General features: G+C 41.5%; 2 protein-coding genes across 2 annotated transcripts; one reads left to right on the top strand and one right to left on the bottom strand.

Annotated features, from left to right (window-relative positions):
- Nucleotides 1-2,081: 2,081 nt before the first annotated feature.
- LOC126382530 (UDP-N-acetylglucosamine/UDP-glucose/GDP-mannose transporter-like) lies at nucleotides 2,082-6,462 on the bottom strand. The gene is made up of 13 exons (XM_050032445.1): nucleotides 6,211-6,462; nucleotides 5,093-5,126; nucleotides 4,915-5,001; nucleotides 4,767-4,834; nucleotides 4,613-4,684; nucleotides 4,457-4,525; nucleotides 4,276-4,378; nucleotides 4,092-4,184; nucleotides 2,972-3,039; nucleotides 2,810-2,888; nucleotides 2,638-2,720; nucleotides 2,489-2,541; nucleotides 2,082-2,390 (listed from the first exon to the last, which is right to left on the bottom strand). The coding sequence occupies exons 1-13, from the start codon at nucleotides 6,402-6,404 to the stop codon at nucleotides 2,380-2,382; spliced, it is 1,014 nt and encodes a 337-aa protein (XP_049888402.1). The 5' UTR covers nucleotides 6,405-6,462; the 3' UTR covers nucleotides 2,082-2,379.
- A 1,873-nt stretch (nucleotides 6,463-8,335) lies between these two features.
- LOC126383222 (3-keto-steroid reductase/17-beta-hydroxysteroid dehydrogenase 7-like) lies at nucleotides 8,336-15,345 on the top strand. The gene is made up of 9 exons (XM_050033714.1): nucleotides 8,336-8,495; nucleotides 9,032-9,235; nucleotides 9,342-9,434; nucleotides 10,736-10,850; nucleotides 11,146-11,340; nucleotides 12,427-12,531; nucleotides 12,636-12,692; nucleotides 12,798-12,896; nucleotides 15,097-15,345. Exons 1-9 carry the CDS (start codon nucleotides 8,461-8,463, stop codon nucleotides 15,208-15,210), a joined length of 1,017 nt encoding a protein of 338 aa, XP_049889671.1. The 5' UTR covers nucleotides 8,336-8,460; the 3' UTR covers nucleotides 15,211-15,345.

Genomic DNA, 15,345 nt, shown 5'->3' with positions numbered 1-15,345 from the left:
ACATCAGTCGTCCCAGCTCCCTCGTCTGGTAGGCAAAAGTCTGCAGTGATACATCACAGATGTCGCGGACAGAGTCGTCCACCTGTGCATCCTGCAGGGAGGCCGAGAGAGCAAGGAGTAAGTGGGAGAGGGTGTTCCCCAAGCGGCCGACACGTACTGCTGTGTTGTAGGCCTTGCAGACGTAATCATCAGTGACCTTCCACTGGGCAGAAGGGCACTTAGGGTCAAACTTCATCGCCTCATCCGGAGCCACAATCAGGGCTGCGATTGGAGGCTCAACCGCCGGCATGTGGAGGAGTCCCACCGACTCGGCATCCTCCATGGCAGCCAAGGCCCGTTCATCTGACCCCGGCCTGGTGAGGGCTGAAGTGTCCCTCCAACAGGAGTGCAGCTCCTTCAGGAAGTCAGGAGAATGCGGCACCGTAACCTTCGCTGAGGGAGGGTTGCGCCTGTGAAATGCACTGGGAGCCTGCCCCTGACTCGGGGCATCGAGCTGCAGACGTGCCAGGGCTGCCCGGATGATCGCCCCCATGGAAGAGTCATCAGACCCCCGCCGAGAACTCTGGGCTGAGGAATGGGAGGAGCCTGCTGCCGTCAGAGGGGCCGGACTACCCTGTGAGTCCGGACTACCCTGTGAGTCCTCGACGAAGCTGCGATGGAGAGAGCATCGTCCAGTGGCAGCGGTGACTCCCGGGCCGGCACAACAGCGGGGGGTGGCACCCCACCAGCAGGCTGGAGACTCATGAGGAGCGCCTTCATTTGCTCCATATCAGCAGCAAAGCGGTCAACCGTGGAGGAGAGCTGGTCCTTGGCAACCGCCTTCCTCCTTTTCGCGGGAGCACCATCCCCGCCCCATGTGGCAGACCTCTTCTGCGCAGGGGCACCACAGAAGTCTGCCCTCTCCGACTGGAAGGAAGGGAGGCAGGCCAGAGGATCCAGTTGGGCCAGTCTGGCCAACCTCACGGACCGAGGCATGATACAGCAGTTCATGCAGGCTTTGTCAGTGAGCGTGACACTGCCGGGAGCGGAAGCGTCAACACAGTAGAAAAGACCACCTGACCAAGTTGGGAGAGGGGGCGGGCACGCAACCGTCACCAACAAGGCTATCAGCCTTCTTTCCTTTTTTTTTTTATTTTTTTTTTTTAAATATATATATATATATATATATATATATATATATATGGGCTATATATATATATATATATATATGTCTAACAAGCACAACTGAGCTGGGAGAGGGTAGCGGAAACACCACCGTCACCAACCACAGTTGGATCCTTCAACTTTGAAACTCAAACTGCAAAAAAAAAAACAGAAAACAGTTATCAGAATCCACTTACACTGACCTGCTCACACAGCCTTCAGTAGCTGCAGGCAATGCTGGAAGCGGGGGGCGGGGACGCCACCACACCGGCAAAGCCACAATACCAGAGCAGGGATAATTACATATAATCGTGCAACACGCTGGCCACAGCCCCTTGGAGGACAAGCGTCAGCCCGTTACTCCCACCACAGAGGCATGAGGCTGCACAGGGCCAGCAACACGTGAAATCAACAGCAAACAACTTACGTACACCTTGACGTGCGATTCGCTAGAAGAATGAAGGAACAGATCACCTGCTGACACCGGAAGATATAGCCTCCCGGAGTTCATGCAGGGGTCACGGGTGACGTTGTTGACATTCGTACTCGACATGCGCTAGTGCGGGCGGAGTTATCCAGTGCTTATGCACCGCCTCTGGCGGTCAGTAGGGACGAAATAGAACTACGGTGTCCGACACGAAAACGCCAAATCAGGAATGGGCTGATCTAGGTGCCAGTATTTGGTTTGTCCATTCTGGGCTACTGTAGAACAACAAACGACTCATTCTAAGCGCACAAAAACACAATGATTCTCATTTTCAGGTGAATATGAACTAATACAAACATAGTTCTGAATATTTAATTCCATTTTCTGCCAATATATCCACCTAAATCCTACAAACTGGACCTTTAAAGCACCAGTGTGGAGAAAAGGGAATGATTAGAGTGACCAATAACTACATACGGCATGTCATAATTGCATAAAAAGAGAATGATGAAAATTTAAAACTATTCTTTCATTTTATTGATTTGTCACATATAAAAATGCTCATGTCTTTAATCAGTGAAATATAATTATAAAAATAAGGCACTTGATCTTATTTAAAAATATAAAATTTGATAAAAGTGGTGTAGTTAATTTGATAAAAATGGCATTTCACAATTAAGTAAAAATGTGCTGACATTATACAAAAACATTAAAAACACACAGTAAAAAACAAAACAGACATCTACACATACAACATGATGTGTTCTGGACGTACGTCGTTCTTCAGTGTTGGCTCAGGTCTCCGTGGTTTACCCCTTCTCTGTCAAATGAAATTGAAAACTTTAGAGAAACCAGCAGCATGTTCAGTTTGTGCATACGCTACAGCTTTTTAATTTTAGGGAGGTTTTTATTCCTTACTTGTATGCTCCTGTGTGAAGGTGATGTAGGAGTACACCAGGCTGCCTGCAATGCTGTGGGTAACAAAGAAAGACAGAAAGACGGCATAATACGTCCACAGAGAAAACAACAGCCTTACAACAGCATAATTTAAACTACGTGTGTCTTACCTGATGTTTAGACCTATAAAGTTAGTCCATGTAAAAATGTAGTCTCCTCCAAACACCATTCCAACGTAGGTCACCAGGATATTCTGCAGGAGTCACAGACAGCATAACTGCACACGACTGCGTTCATGAATCTCATCAGTCAACAGAGCAGGAGCAGCGTGACCTGACGTACCTTGATACAGCCAACGATGGAGGTGGTGAGCGCTGAGTTGTACTGCGTGCTCAGCATGATGGAGTACATTAAAATGAAGCTGTGCAACACATCGAAGAGGAATTAGAGACAAGCAGCCATGTGGGATATTAACTATGAACATATGATGGATGTAGAGTTTACCCCATGACACAGGAGAGAACAAACTGTACGACAAACAGCTGATTAGACCATCCATTAAACTCCAGCCCCTGTACGCACACGCACACACACACACACACACACACACACACACACACACACACACACACACACAGGAGGTTCCCAACTCAAGTTACTGGACGCTACATTATAAACACATTAAAGGGTAGCTTTGTTTTTTTCAACCTGGACCCAATTTTCCCGTGTTTTTGTGTCTAAGTGAGTAACGGGAAAGACAATTCTTTAAACTGCTCCTGGACGTGTAAAAAATAGAGCAGACGCAGAAACTATTGCTGCAGATCACGAGCCAACCAGGGCAACTGACCCTTCGCTAAGTCCCGCCTCCGGGCGCAGACTGACCAATCATGATGTAGCATTGGGCCAGCCGAGACCAGGGTTCGACAATGACACAGCTTTAATGCAATCATTTCAGATTTCCTTCATTTTCAGGCTGGTTTTGTGGATTTGGAGCTAAATGTTGTGCCTGGGACACGTCGTGTATTAATGATACTCGTTACCTGGAGAGGTTGGAAAAGATATACGTTTCTTCCCTGTTCCAAAACCAAAATCAAACCCTGAAAAGTGTAGGGTTAGCTCGCTAGCTACTGAAGATATAGCCTACTGAATGTATACACATGAAGCAGGGAAACTTTGCTGATATTCAACCAGCTGTGTGTCATCGCAGTGTGTGCAGATAAACATTGTTTGACTTCCCCACACAGCTGGTTCAATATCAGCAAAGTTTCCCTTTATATTCATTGTCTCCTGTGGCGATCAGCAGTGATGTGGTGGTTCACTTTTACACTGTGATCTGTAGCCTATAGTTCGGCTTTAGCTTCTAACTATCTTTGTCTTTTTAACCTGTTGTTGCTGCTGAGTCAGTTTGACATCCTGGATATATCCTTCAAACACAGACTGTAGACCCCTCTGTCTGCTTCTCTCTGGAATCACTGCTTCATTTTCCCAAAAATATGATAATATTTCTTCAGGGAGTGCAGTTAGACACAAAAACATGGAAAAATGGGGTCCAGGTTGAAAAGTTACCCTTTAATATAAATATATAAAATAAACATGAATATATCTGTGTTGAAGTATTCCTCACCACTTGCAGGTCCCCTGAATAGTACGCGTACGCCACAGTGGGGAAAATCATGATTAAAGCATTGTAGTAGAGGAGCCCATATTTGCCCAGCTCCTGTGAAAACAACAGTGTACAGTACAATCCTTTCAGAAACGATGCAGCAAAGCAGCATCACATACAGGAGGTCATATGATCGGCAGCTCACCTTGGACTCAAGTTTCTGCTTCACATAAGCCCCGCTGGCCGCCGTCAGGACATTATTCAGCATTATGAATACGTACCCTACAAGGTCGAACGCTAAATCATCGCTACAGAACACAAAACACGTCAAAGAATGAGACACGTGAGCAGGATAATGTCAGTGTGCATGTGTGTGACCATCTCACCTGGCGGCAATAAAAGCACCGAAGATCATAGTGAACACTGTGATCTTAACCGACGCAGAGAAAGTCTTCCTGCGAGGAGAGGAAACAGGTTGCAGGTATTAAAATCAGTCACCTGCAGGTGCTGGTGCAGGAACAGTCTCGGTGCATTGTGCTTACTTCAGCAGGAGTCCCTCAAACACCATGGTGAGGAGAATACTGAACCTCCTCAGCACTGTGAACATGGGTAAACTAGAGGAAAGGAAAACATGATATATTTAGCTGTTTCATTTTAAGACAACTCAATGTAATGTTAATGAACAGAAGCTCTAACTTGAGTCGCTGCGTCCCAAACAGCCCTGATATCTGATTCCCCACGTACAGCAGAGGCAGCGGAAACATCTGGAAAGATACAAACAAAAGCTGTAGTTTTGATCTTCTTATTGTCGTGTGTCTCAGAGAGAACTACCTCACAGTCTCACCTTGTGTGGTATACTCAGATCCACGTCTGGAAACGAGATGACACCCAGCGCCTTCCCGGTCCTTAGAACTACGATCGTAGCCAACATCTGCGGAGTCATTGAGGCGAGGAGACAAAGTGTATGAGGGTCTGTTTAGATGAACAAGAAGTATCTGTGACCCAACTGAAGACGGACTTACCTGGCCGATTCCTACACATGTTGACGATGGAAATCTGTAGACAATGATATGAATGAGGAAAATGACTCGGTCATGTGAATATCCAAGTTCTCACCCTCTGGTCACAGACTCAGTAAAGGTAGTTGCGCAGTAATATCTAATGTTAACAAAAGTTTGCGAACAAATAAGCTTCTATTAGCTGTTTGTCATACCAATAAAACTGCAAGAATGAATCCATTAGTTTATTAGTTTGCCTTAATTTCAATCAAGATTAATAAAGTATTCACAGAAAATGAAGTAATAAAGTATCTATATCTAGCTATCTAGTTGAAAACTATCAAATAATAGCTTAAATAAATGAATAACAAATTGTGTAATGCATAAATCAATCAATCACAAATTAAATGAGACATGAAATATATAAATGTAAGATGTATTTGTGTGTTTATACATTTATTTACACAGTTGTTATTGCTAATTTTTCTTAAGTAAAAGGCCTGAGTTCGTCTTCCGCTACAGGTCTGGGTGCTTCTATGGAGGATGAATAAGTACTTAAGTATCAATACACAAATTGAATCAATATAGGACTAAATAAATATATATGGAAATAAATATATAAATGTATAAATAAATACAGGAAAATATGAATAAATTTGGAAATAAAAAATGAAATATATAAATAAATACGTTCATAAATAAATCTTGAAATGAATAGAAAACCAGAGTCAAAATTCTGATTCCAGCCTCTTAAATGTGAATATTTTCTGGTTTCTTTACTCTCTGACAGAACAATAAAAAAAAATCTTTGGGTTGTGGCATTTGACATTTGAGGACGTCACTTTTAGGACGTAAGGATGTTTGGAAACAATGATTTTCTGGAGGAAAAATACATAGTTTAGTTGGTGGCTTGTCAGACCCTGTAGGTGATCAGGTGTGTTTGGGCTCATGTGGCTTCAGTGTTTTAAAATGTCTAAACTGTCTGCTCTAAACAAACTGAGGAAGACAACTTAAAGGATGAAGAGAGTCTAACCCTGCTGACAGTTTATCTCCTCCATACTTCATATCCCTTCTGCTGTCACTGCTCTCATACAGGAGAGTGAAGCTTCCTCCTGACTGCTGCTCGTACTTTGCACCTTTACCTGTAGCTGCTGAGGACGCTTTTGTTGACGACAACGATGAGGAATGAGCTGACTCCGTAAAACGCCGCAGCCAACAGTTTCACGTACACCACGGAGCTGTCACCGGATGTGGCTGGGTTGGTTGTGGGAGATGCTCCTGCAGGTGACAACTTTCTGTCGCCGAGCTCAGGTCGACGCTTGTGGAGCTCTGCCATCGTTTACGTAGGGAGTGTTGGTGGAGTTCAAACGGAAGCCCACAAGTCTCACTGCGCATGCGCACAACAGTCTGCGATGACGGAAGCGGAAAGAAGTGAAACATCTTGATCCAAATACAAACTTTGAACATTAAGCAGTATTTAACCTTTTTACAGTCTATGAATTTAATCTACAAAATTCTACATTAAATCTACAATTACAAGCTTAAATTAATGAATAAATAATCCTACTGTATAGATCGATACTTGAAAATATATAATAAAATGCTTCAACAAAAGTATAAATGAATAATTATGTAATTTAATGCCTAATTTTCAACATAAATAAATATATAAAAAATTAAATAAGACATTAAATATATAAGGGCAAAATGTATTTACATATTTATTTACACAACTGTGTATTTATTCATTAGTAAATTTATAGATTAATTTATTTAAGCATATATTTATATACATACGACTTATAAATTATATACTTATATATGTATTTATATATTGTGTCTATGTATATTGTCTGAGCACTACACTGGAGGATGAAAAATGATTTCAGTGTCAATAAACGAATAAATGTATGAATAAATACAGGACTACATCAGTAAATATGGAAATAAATAAAATAAATACAGGAAAATATAAATAAATATGGAAGTTAAAAATCAAATGACTGAATGTGTAAATAAATATAGACAAATAAATAAATAAAGAATTTATTAAAGGAATAAATGGATACATAAATGTTGAAATGAATACGGAAATAAATGGAAAAGTACATAAATAAATAGATGTTGATGATTTAACAGGACATAAAAAAGTAAATATCCTCAAAACCATCTCTACACTACATTTATCAGTTTCTGTTTTTCTGTGTCTGTATGTTAACGCTGTCCTAACCTCTTCAATAATTCATTTATTCATGGTTTCATTTCTTTATTTTCATATTTATGATAGCTTATATATAACAGCTTCATCCCTCAGGCCGTAACACTATTGAACTCTGAGCTCTAATCTCATCACTCTGGTCTTTGTCACTTTATATTTCATGTTACTTTACCTTTGTTCAAACCAAACTGTTTGGACCCGTGATTGAACATATTCATGTACAGTCTTGCCAGGCATACATTTTACCACATCACATCACTTTTACATTTTGTGTATTCATGCAACTGTTTTAGGCCTATATCCCTCACTTCATATTTTATTAATGTTATTTTTTTTAACATGCACTACTTCATGTCCTTATAGTCAGTCTCTCTTTTCGTTTATAACAACAACAATACTATTACTACGACTACTACTTCTAATAATGATAATGATAATAATTATATAGATACACTTATTTGCATTGTTGTCTAATCCAAATTTATCAATGGCAACGACTGCTTTTGTAATTCGTGCTCATTTGACAAATAAATTCATAATAATAAATAAGTCATTAATATCCTTGAACCTTGATTTTTTTTAGCACATTTTTATTCGTGTATTTATATATTTATATATGCATTTATTACTATTTTTTTTTAATCGTGTATACATGCATTTAGATACTTATCTCTGTATTTATTGCTAAATGTATTTATACATGTATTTATATATTTATTTATCCATACATGTACTTTTATACATATTTATGTGTTAATTACTAAATTTATTTATTTATTTACACATTATATTTATATATGTATTTATTTATAAATGTATTTATATACGAATTTATGTAATAATTACTGAATTTATTTATTAATACTTATGTCATTTTCTGTCCTCCACATTCTTCTTCCACCACTAACTTATTTCACACAGTTATTTCCTACCGACACTTTCAATCGTTGCGCTCTTTCACCATTTTGGCCCTCCTCGCTGTCCGTAGTGGAAGCTGATTGGCCAGCTGTTTGTTGACATCCAATCACACCACGCAGCGGCTCGTGCACATAGGCTGACGTTGTACAGAGGAGTCGGACGATGGGCTGCACCGGTCAGAGAGCTTCATATCAGTTGCGTAAAACTGTATCTTGGTCCCGTTGTCAGCTCCAGAAACTCCGAGTTCCGGTCAGACATGAAGAGAGTTGTTCTTGTTACCGGCGCCAACAGGTGGGTCCATTAAAACTGCGTCACTGTCACGAGGATTAGACACTCGTTTGTCATGTTACAAACCTGTCACGAGCTTGTAAACACTAAAAATGTGTATTAATTTGGCTGCAGAGACATTGTAGCGTCACTGAGGGAGAGCATCTCTCCTGCTGAGAGATTAACTGCTTCAAATCTGTGATAATCTGACTGTAAAGCTTCCAGTTTGTAATAATGCCTCATATATGTGCATCAGACACATACAAATAATACATAGGCTACATAAACAATACAATTAAGACATCACAGAAAAGTAAAAAGCAACATGTACAGCAAAATATATTAGTCAGTCAGTATTTTAGGTTCTTATTATCCACGTGCATTGTGAAATTAACTTTGTTAGACTGCAAACAAATGTTTCTAATCTGCCTTTATTATTTCTTCTCCAATTTTACTAATAGATAAATAGTTCTCTGTATGAACCAGCTGCAGTAAATCAGTGTGATCACACAGTTTCTGAGGGGAGTTTGTGTTTGTCTGCCATCTGTCCCTCTCTGCAGCGGCATCGGCCTGGCACTGTGTGAGAGGCTGCTGACTGAGGACAGCCAGCTTCGCCTGTGTCTGGCCTGCAGGAACATGCAGAGGGCCGAGGCTGCCCGCTCTGCCCTCCTGACCTCTCACACCGATGCCCAGGTGGACTTACTGCACCTTGATGTGGGCTCTGTGCGGTCAGTGCTCACCGCTGCTCAGGAGGTCAAGGACAGGTACTGAGGATATGGTGACATCATGATGCTGTTGATATACCTGTTCTCACATGATCTATGAATATGAAATTGAGATTGATCAATGCACGTCTGTGTTTTTCCACAGGTACAACAGAATCGACTTTCTGTATCTAAATGCAGGAATCATGCCCAATCCACAGGTGGATGTCAAAGCTTTTTTCAAGGGTCTGTTCTCCAGGTAAAATCCTAAAGCCAGTTCCTCACTTGCTTTGCTTTGTGTCTTTACCAGCTGTGAGAGTGGGATGTGTGTTTTCACCTTGTAAGTCTGTGTGTGTGTCATCATGACAAAATGTGGTCCTGGAGACACCTGTTGTAGCAGGAACCACCACAGAAGCCATTTGGGTAATTTGCCAGGTGTATATAAGTCTGTCTGTGGACAGATTTTGTCAGCGTGATAGTGTCACAACTGCGCAAGACGCTATCCTGAAACTTTACAGGTGTAGAAGGGCTGTTCAACTATGGCAAATATCATAATCAAGATTATTTTGGTCAACAATGACATCACGTTTTATAACAGGATTAATCACTGGCTTTGGAAACATCACGTGTTTATTGAACTTTAAAAGATAAACTCTTTAACTGGGGGCTTTCTTGTATTTAAAACATAATTAAACTGTTTCATTGGTCTCAATTCTTATTGTTAAAGCAATTAAATACTGAGGTATTGAAAAATAATAAGACAAAGTCATGAGACTCCGACCTGTTGATCATTCCTGAACTGCAGCTTGCAGTCGTTTGTACAGTGCAGGCATAATGAACTGACTAAAATGCACAAGTGAAGGCACATTGTAGCATGGCTCAAGCACCACATGCTTTAATTTGGTATTCTCTAAGTATATGGGAGCAGTGTTTACAGCACTAGTTATTATTTTGGTACAGTTTGAATCTGCAGCAAGGATGCCTGAACGCTTTGGGGAGAAGGACTCGCCTTCCAGTCTGTTTTTGTCTCGTTCCACCACTTGACACCTTCAGGTGATGCCATTGTAAATGAAATGTTCGCAGCCATCCTGAGAACTCCACCTTGTATCGTAATAAGAGGTCAACAGGCTGCACCTACAGCAGTTACGGTGACAGGAGGTTATCAGAGGGTCTGAAAGGTCACTAAAAAAGTTCACAATGAAGGCTGAGTTGGAAGATAGGTGTGGTACAAGCAAGGGCACCAGAAGCAGTGGGGTAGGAAGTAGGGAAAGGTCCGTTGGCCCCCCCATTTATGCCCCTGGCCCACTTTTGTTTTAGGCGTCTTTAGTGGTGTAGTGGGAGTTGATGAGGTGGGTGTACTACTAGACAGATGGGTAGCTTTCTGAGAATGAAGTGGGTTTACTCTCCTGTATATTCTAGTGGCTTTTTCGGCTGATAGGTGGGTAAACTGTATACCTGCGTATACCCTCCACAACACCACTGAGCTTCTTGATGGCTGTGTACGAGTGCAGCCTGTCTATTGTCCGTGCTGTTATGTAATCTTGTACCCTGTCACTGCAGGAATGTCATCAACATGTTTGCAACAGCAGAGGGTCTTTTGACTCAACAGGACCGCCTCAACTCAGATGGTCTGCAGGAAGTTTTTGCCACCAACCTCTTCGGCCATTTCCTCCTGGTACACCACACACTGCACACATACATGTAGTCCTCAGTATATAGTATGATAATGCAGCTGGCAGATAGATTCTTTAAAACTCAAGCTATTAGGATTGATAATATGGGTAAAATCTGCTATCACTGTGTCCATGATGTTTTGTTGTGAAAGAAAGAAATATTGTAGCACAGTATATGTCATGAAAAAACAGTTGAGGAACCTGTTCTGTATTTGACTATGGCAGCGAGTTGTTTACCCAACAAATGACACTGATACAAAAGTCATGTCGCTGATGTCTCTAGTCTCTGTGGTCCAGATCAGGGAGCTGGAGCCTCTGCTGTGTTCGGCAGACCACACTTCCAGGATAGTGTGGACCTCCTCGAGTAACGCCCGCCGCTCCGCCTTCAGCATCGAGGACATGCAGCACAGAAATGGGACGGAGCCCTACAGTTCCTCCAAATACGCATCAGACATGCTGAGCGTGGCACTCAACAGACACAAGAACAGCCAGGTTTGTAAGCAGTGTCCTGTCCCCTGATTGTGTGGAGGGTTTGTCATAGTATGAAGGGTGTTGCTCCAAATCAGTTCCTGGGGAGTGGAAGTATGAAAAACTGTTGTGTGTATAAAATGTGGAGCGTCCTCTACAACTGTGACTTAATGCTTAGTATCTATCGGGGTTTGGCCGGTGTAAAGATTTTCAAACCGGTTTGATATTAAGCCAAAGACTGGACCAGGCCATTATGCCGAATTTCACCACTAGGTGTCGACCTTGACTCAGAAGCTGCTCCTGAGTTAAACATAATGACAATGTGTCCTAACAGCAAATGACCGAAACATGGAACCTTTCTGTCCGCACCGAATCCATTAAATGTGCACTCTTATTCCATGTAAACAAACTTCAGATCAGACGTGGAGACATCACCACTTAAAAGATGTGTAGGTAGCCTACTTGCTGTCCTTCTACATTTGTACTCTTGAAACAGAAATCTTTTTTTTATTGTGATATTCACTGGAAATGACTTAAAGTATAGCCAACAGCAAGTAGGTTGTTATTTTATTGATGGTCATTTATGAGAGACGTTCAGCTCTCTGGCGATCTACCTCCAGCTGTCTTCCACCTTATTTAGGTTTTTGTAGAGAAATAGGAAGTTATCATGTAGATAATTTCTCATTTTAACTTCATGAATCAGCTGTTCCACCTCTTGCGGTGCTTTCAAAGTGAGCATCAGGAATATAGAAACATATACTCATGGACGAAAGGCTCGTGCTTGTGACAGCGCACATTAAAGACAAGACATGAAACTGCTCACAACAAGGTCTGTGGATTATCTTCAGTAACCGGGTCATGATTCCTGGAAAGAGACATTGCTTTTTTTTGGCACTTTGAAGCTGAGTGCCATCTAGTTCCATTATATTGGAGAGAAGGCAGACATCTCTATGGCTGATATCTCCAACACTCTGCAACTCACACCAAAACAATCTAGATTGATAAATAGCAGGTGAGAGCAGTAATATGTATCTTTGATTTTGGGAGTGAACTGTCCCTTTAATCATTAATTTGTTATGTGGAATTGATGTTTTCTTCTCTTTGTGACAGGGGCTGTTCTCCTCTGTAATATGTCCTGGACTGGTGATGACTAATCTGACCTATGGTATCCTCCCCTCCTTCTTCTGGACCCTCATCATGCCCATCATGTGGCTGGTGAGTGATGATATTTTTTTCTGCTAATCTCTGTTAAACATGATTGCAGTTACGTACGAACTGTCTCATGGTATCATTATATCTTAACTTTTTGTGTTGAACAGATAAGGATCTTCACCAACACGTTCACACTCACACCGTACAACGGAGCAGAGGCGCTGGTATGCTGTCCACCTGTCCTGTTGCTGTCCATATGAACATACGTCACATTACATATTGTCAGTGAACATACTATAAACCTAAAGTCCTTCTCTGGCTTTTCACAGCACTGGTTGTTTCTTCAAAAGCCTGAGTCTCTGGATCTGAGAGCAAAATATCACAGTTTAACATCAGGACTTGGAACAAATTACACTCAGCCTCGACAGGTGAGTAACCAGAGACCACGGCTTCCACAGACATTATACTGCTCAAGCCTGCTCTGATAACCTGAATCTTAGCATTGCACTTGTTAAAATATTCATGAGAGAGACTGGGATCAGTTCAGATGCTTTTTATAGAATACCAAGCAGGAAACCTCAAAAAGTTTTAAAGGGGCTCTATGAGAAATTCAGAGTGTATGAGCTGTCTGGACACGATTTTTAAAATAGTGGTGGCTGAGCCGGCAGCTAGGGTTGCCACATTTGATTTGTGAAACACCAGGACATTTGACGTGCGACGCAGGACGTTAGATCATATTTGCAAATATAATATGTTAATAGTTGTAGGACTCCCTGTTGTCCCTCTTACCTCTCTTTGTCCTGACATACAGCCAATCTAATAACACACCATTTATAGATACAAGCTTCACGAACTACACCTGACCATTTACTGAAGTAATAAGAAAAGTTATTAGTGTAAGAGTAACATGAGTATGCTGGGTTTATACCTTGTCCATGATAAAAAAAAAAACAGGAGCGCATAATCTCCATTCAGTCTTTAATGGGTTAAAGGGACTGGTTGCTATGGACACAGATGTACAGACTGAGTACATCAGTAGCTGGAAAATAATTGATCACTGATAATAAAGCTGAAAAACGTACAGAAACCATATGTACCGTTTTGTCAAGTTGTTTCAGAGTGATTCAGGATTTTGATGCATGTGGTGATTTGTCAAAACTGACGTTCGACATCGTAATCATCCCAACAGCGTCACAAAATGCGAGAGTACCCGAACTGCGACATCCAATCAGGGGCTTTTAAAACAAAATAATCTCTGCACTCCCATGTGTCAGTTATAAAGTGTAAAGCTCTGACGGTACAGCAGGGAATAATACCGTAGCCACAAAATAATGTGAGATGACTGGATAGCCTCCCTAAGATAGTGACAGCCTGTGCAGCAGTTGCTAGGGACAAGGCAAACTTTCGTATGTCATATAGGCATTTGGCCGATCATTGCTGGGTTCTACTCTTTTTTTTACCTGTTTACAGACATGGGATTGGATGTCTGAAAGTAAAGAGGAAAAAACAGAATGTTAGTAGAAGAATCTGGTTTAAAACAAAAAACTCGGACAATTTGTGTTCCAGGAAAGACTAGTCATTTTCCGGATCAGTCGCCCAAAAAAGAGAACAATCGTGGAGCACCAGAATGTGTGATAACCCTACTTGCAGCTAGCAGCTAACGGTACTAACTCCATAAACAGCTAAACAACAGCAACAGTGCCCATTGTCTAACTAGTTAATTTTTCAGAATAAAAACAAAGACATGAAATATAAGAGGCTTTTCCTTTTAGTCCGGTGCTCCATTGACTCAATGAGCTTTAGCGCCGCTTTTCAAAGTGCTATCCATTTAGAGGTGTTGAAAATTTAATGTTTTGTGATGTAAGTCTCGCCTTTTATTTTATTTTCTGTTGGCTTTGCTGACAGGCAGTCGGCTAGCTACATTAGCAAGCTGAAACATAGTGCCCACTGCCCACCCTCTACTCTCCACTGGTTAGCTTACATTAGCCTTGGCTGCTCTGTACCGCACACCACCAGGAGCAGGTGGGAGCTAGCTAGCGGAAACGCTTATTTGGCAGTTACTGCTGCTGTAGAGACATGGTGGCCACCCTCCAGGTAGTGAGTAAGCAGCTTCATTTTGAGCAGCAAAACCTGTTTAGCATTGTTAACTATGTTAGCAACACCAGCTGCTAACGGTGCTAACAGAGCTAACAACATAGCTAACAATGCTAGAGGGGGTTTGTGGCTCAAAATTCACAGTGACACTGTTTGGTTAGGACAGCGTTACTAGCAGGAATTGCTGAATGAGCAACGTTGCTAGCTAGCTCCCACCAAAAGTGGATGGTGTGCAGTGCAGTAAAATTAAGAGAAGCAAAATTACCCTATCTACCTAATTATCCGTTGACATAGTGCTAAAAGCGCTAATGGTGTTACAAGGGGGGAACTTCACAACAATGCCTTCTTGACATTAGCGACTTCCTTCTCTGCTCAGGACGCCATTACTCCACTATATCTTTACGTAGCAGATAGAAGTTTGCTGCTGTACTGACGCTCTGAATGTCCCATACAGAACCTTTAAACCGGAAAATGTGATTGTTGTCTGCTTTTTTTACATGTAATAAATTGAGATTATCTGTGTTGTTGTTTCAGATGGACATCGATGAAAGAATGTCTGAAGTCTTCTATTCAAAACTTCTTGAACTTGAGAAGGCAGTCAGGAGGAAACTGAGTGAGGAAAGTGCTAAAAAGGAAGCTCATAAATAGTACCTCAACGACATAGAGTAGAAGTCTGTCTTTTGTAAGGGACGCTTTTGCTCTTGGGAAATGGACCATGTGCAGTTTGTGATGATGAGAATAAAAGTGCTCTTATCTTTTTCATTTATGCCAAATGTACCATTA

This window comes from Epinephelus moara, chromosome 21 (genome assembly GCF_006386435.1).
Source record: "Epinephelus moara isolate mb chromosome 21, YSFRI_EMoa_1.0, whole genome shotgun sequence".
Lineage (NCBI taxonomy): Eukaryota > Metazoa > Chordata > Actinopteri > Perciformes > Serranidae > Epinephelus > Epinephelus moara.
The sequence above is the reverse complement of the archived record's forward strand: the minus strand, read 5'-3'. Positions and strand labels throughout refer to the sequence as shown.

Bases quoted from the DNA above. Each gene is read 5' to 3' on its own strand.
- LOC126383222 (XM_050033714.1), top strand. From the start codon at position 8,461: ATGAAGAGAGTTGTTCTTGTTACCGGCGCCAACAG. The intron at 12,532-12,635 runs GTGAGTGATGAT...TGTGTTGAACAG, and splicing joins TCATGCCCATCATGTGGCTG to ATAAGGATCTTCACCAACAC. The intron at 12,897-15,096 runs GTGAGTAACCAG...TTGTTGTTTCAG, and splicing joins ATTACACTCAGCCTCGACAG to ATGGACATCGATGAAAGAAT.
- LOC126382530 (XM_050032445.1), bottom strand. From the start codon at position 6,404: ATGGCAGAGCTCCACAAGCGTCGACCTGAGCTCGGCGACAGAAAGTTG. The intron at 4,685-4,766 runs GTTAGAGCTTCT...CCTTTCCTCTAG, and splicing joins TTTGGGACGCAGCGACTCAA to TTTACCCATGTTCACAGTGC. The intron at 4,185-4,275 runs GTGAGCTGCCGA...TTGTTTTCACAG, and splicing joins AGCAGAAACTTGAGTCCAAG to GAGCTGGGCAAATATGGGCT.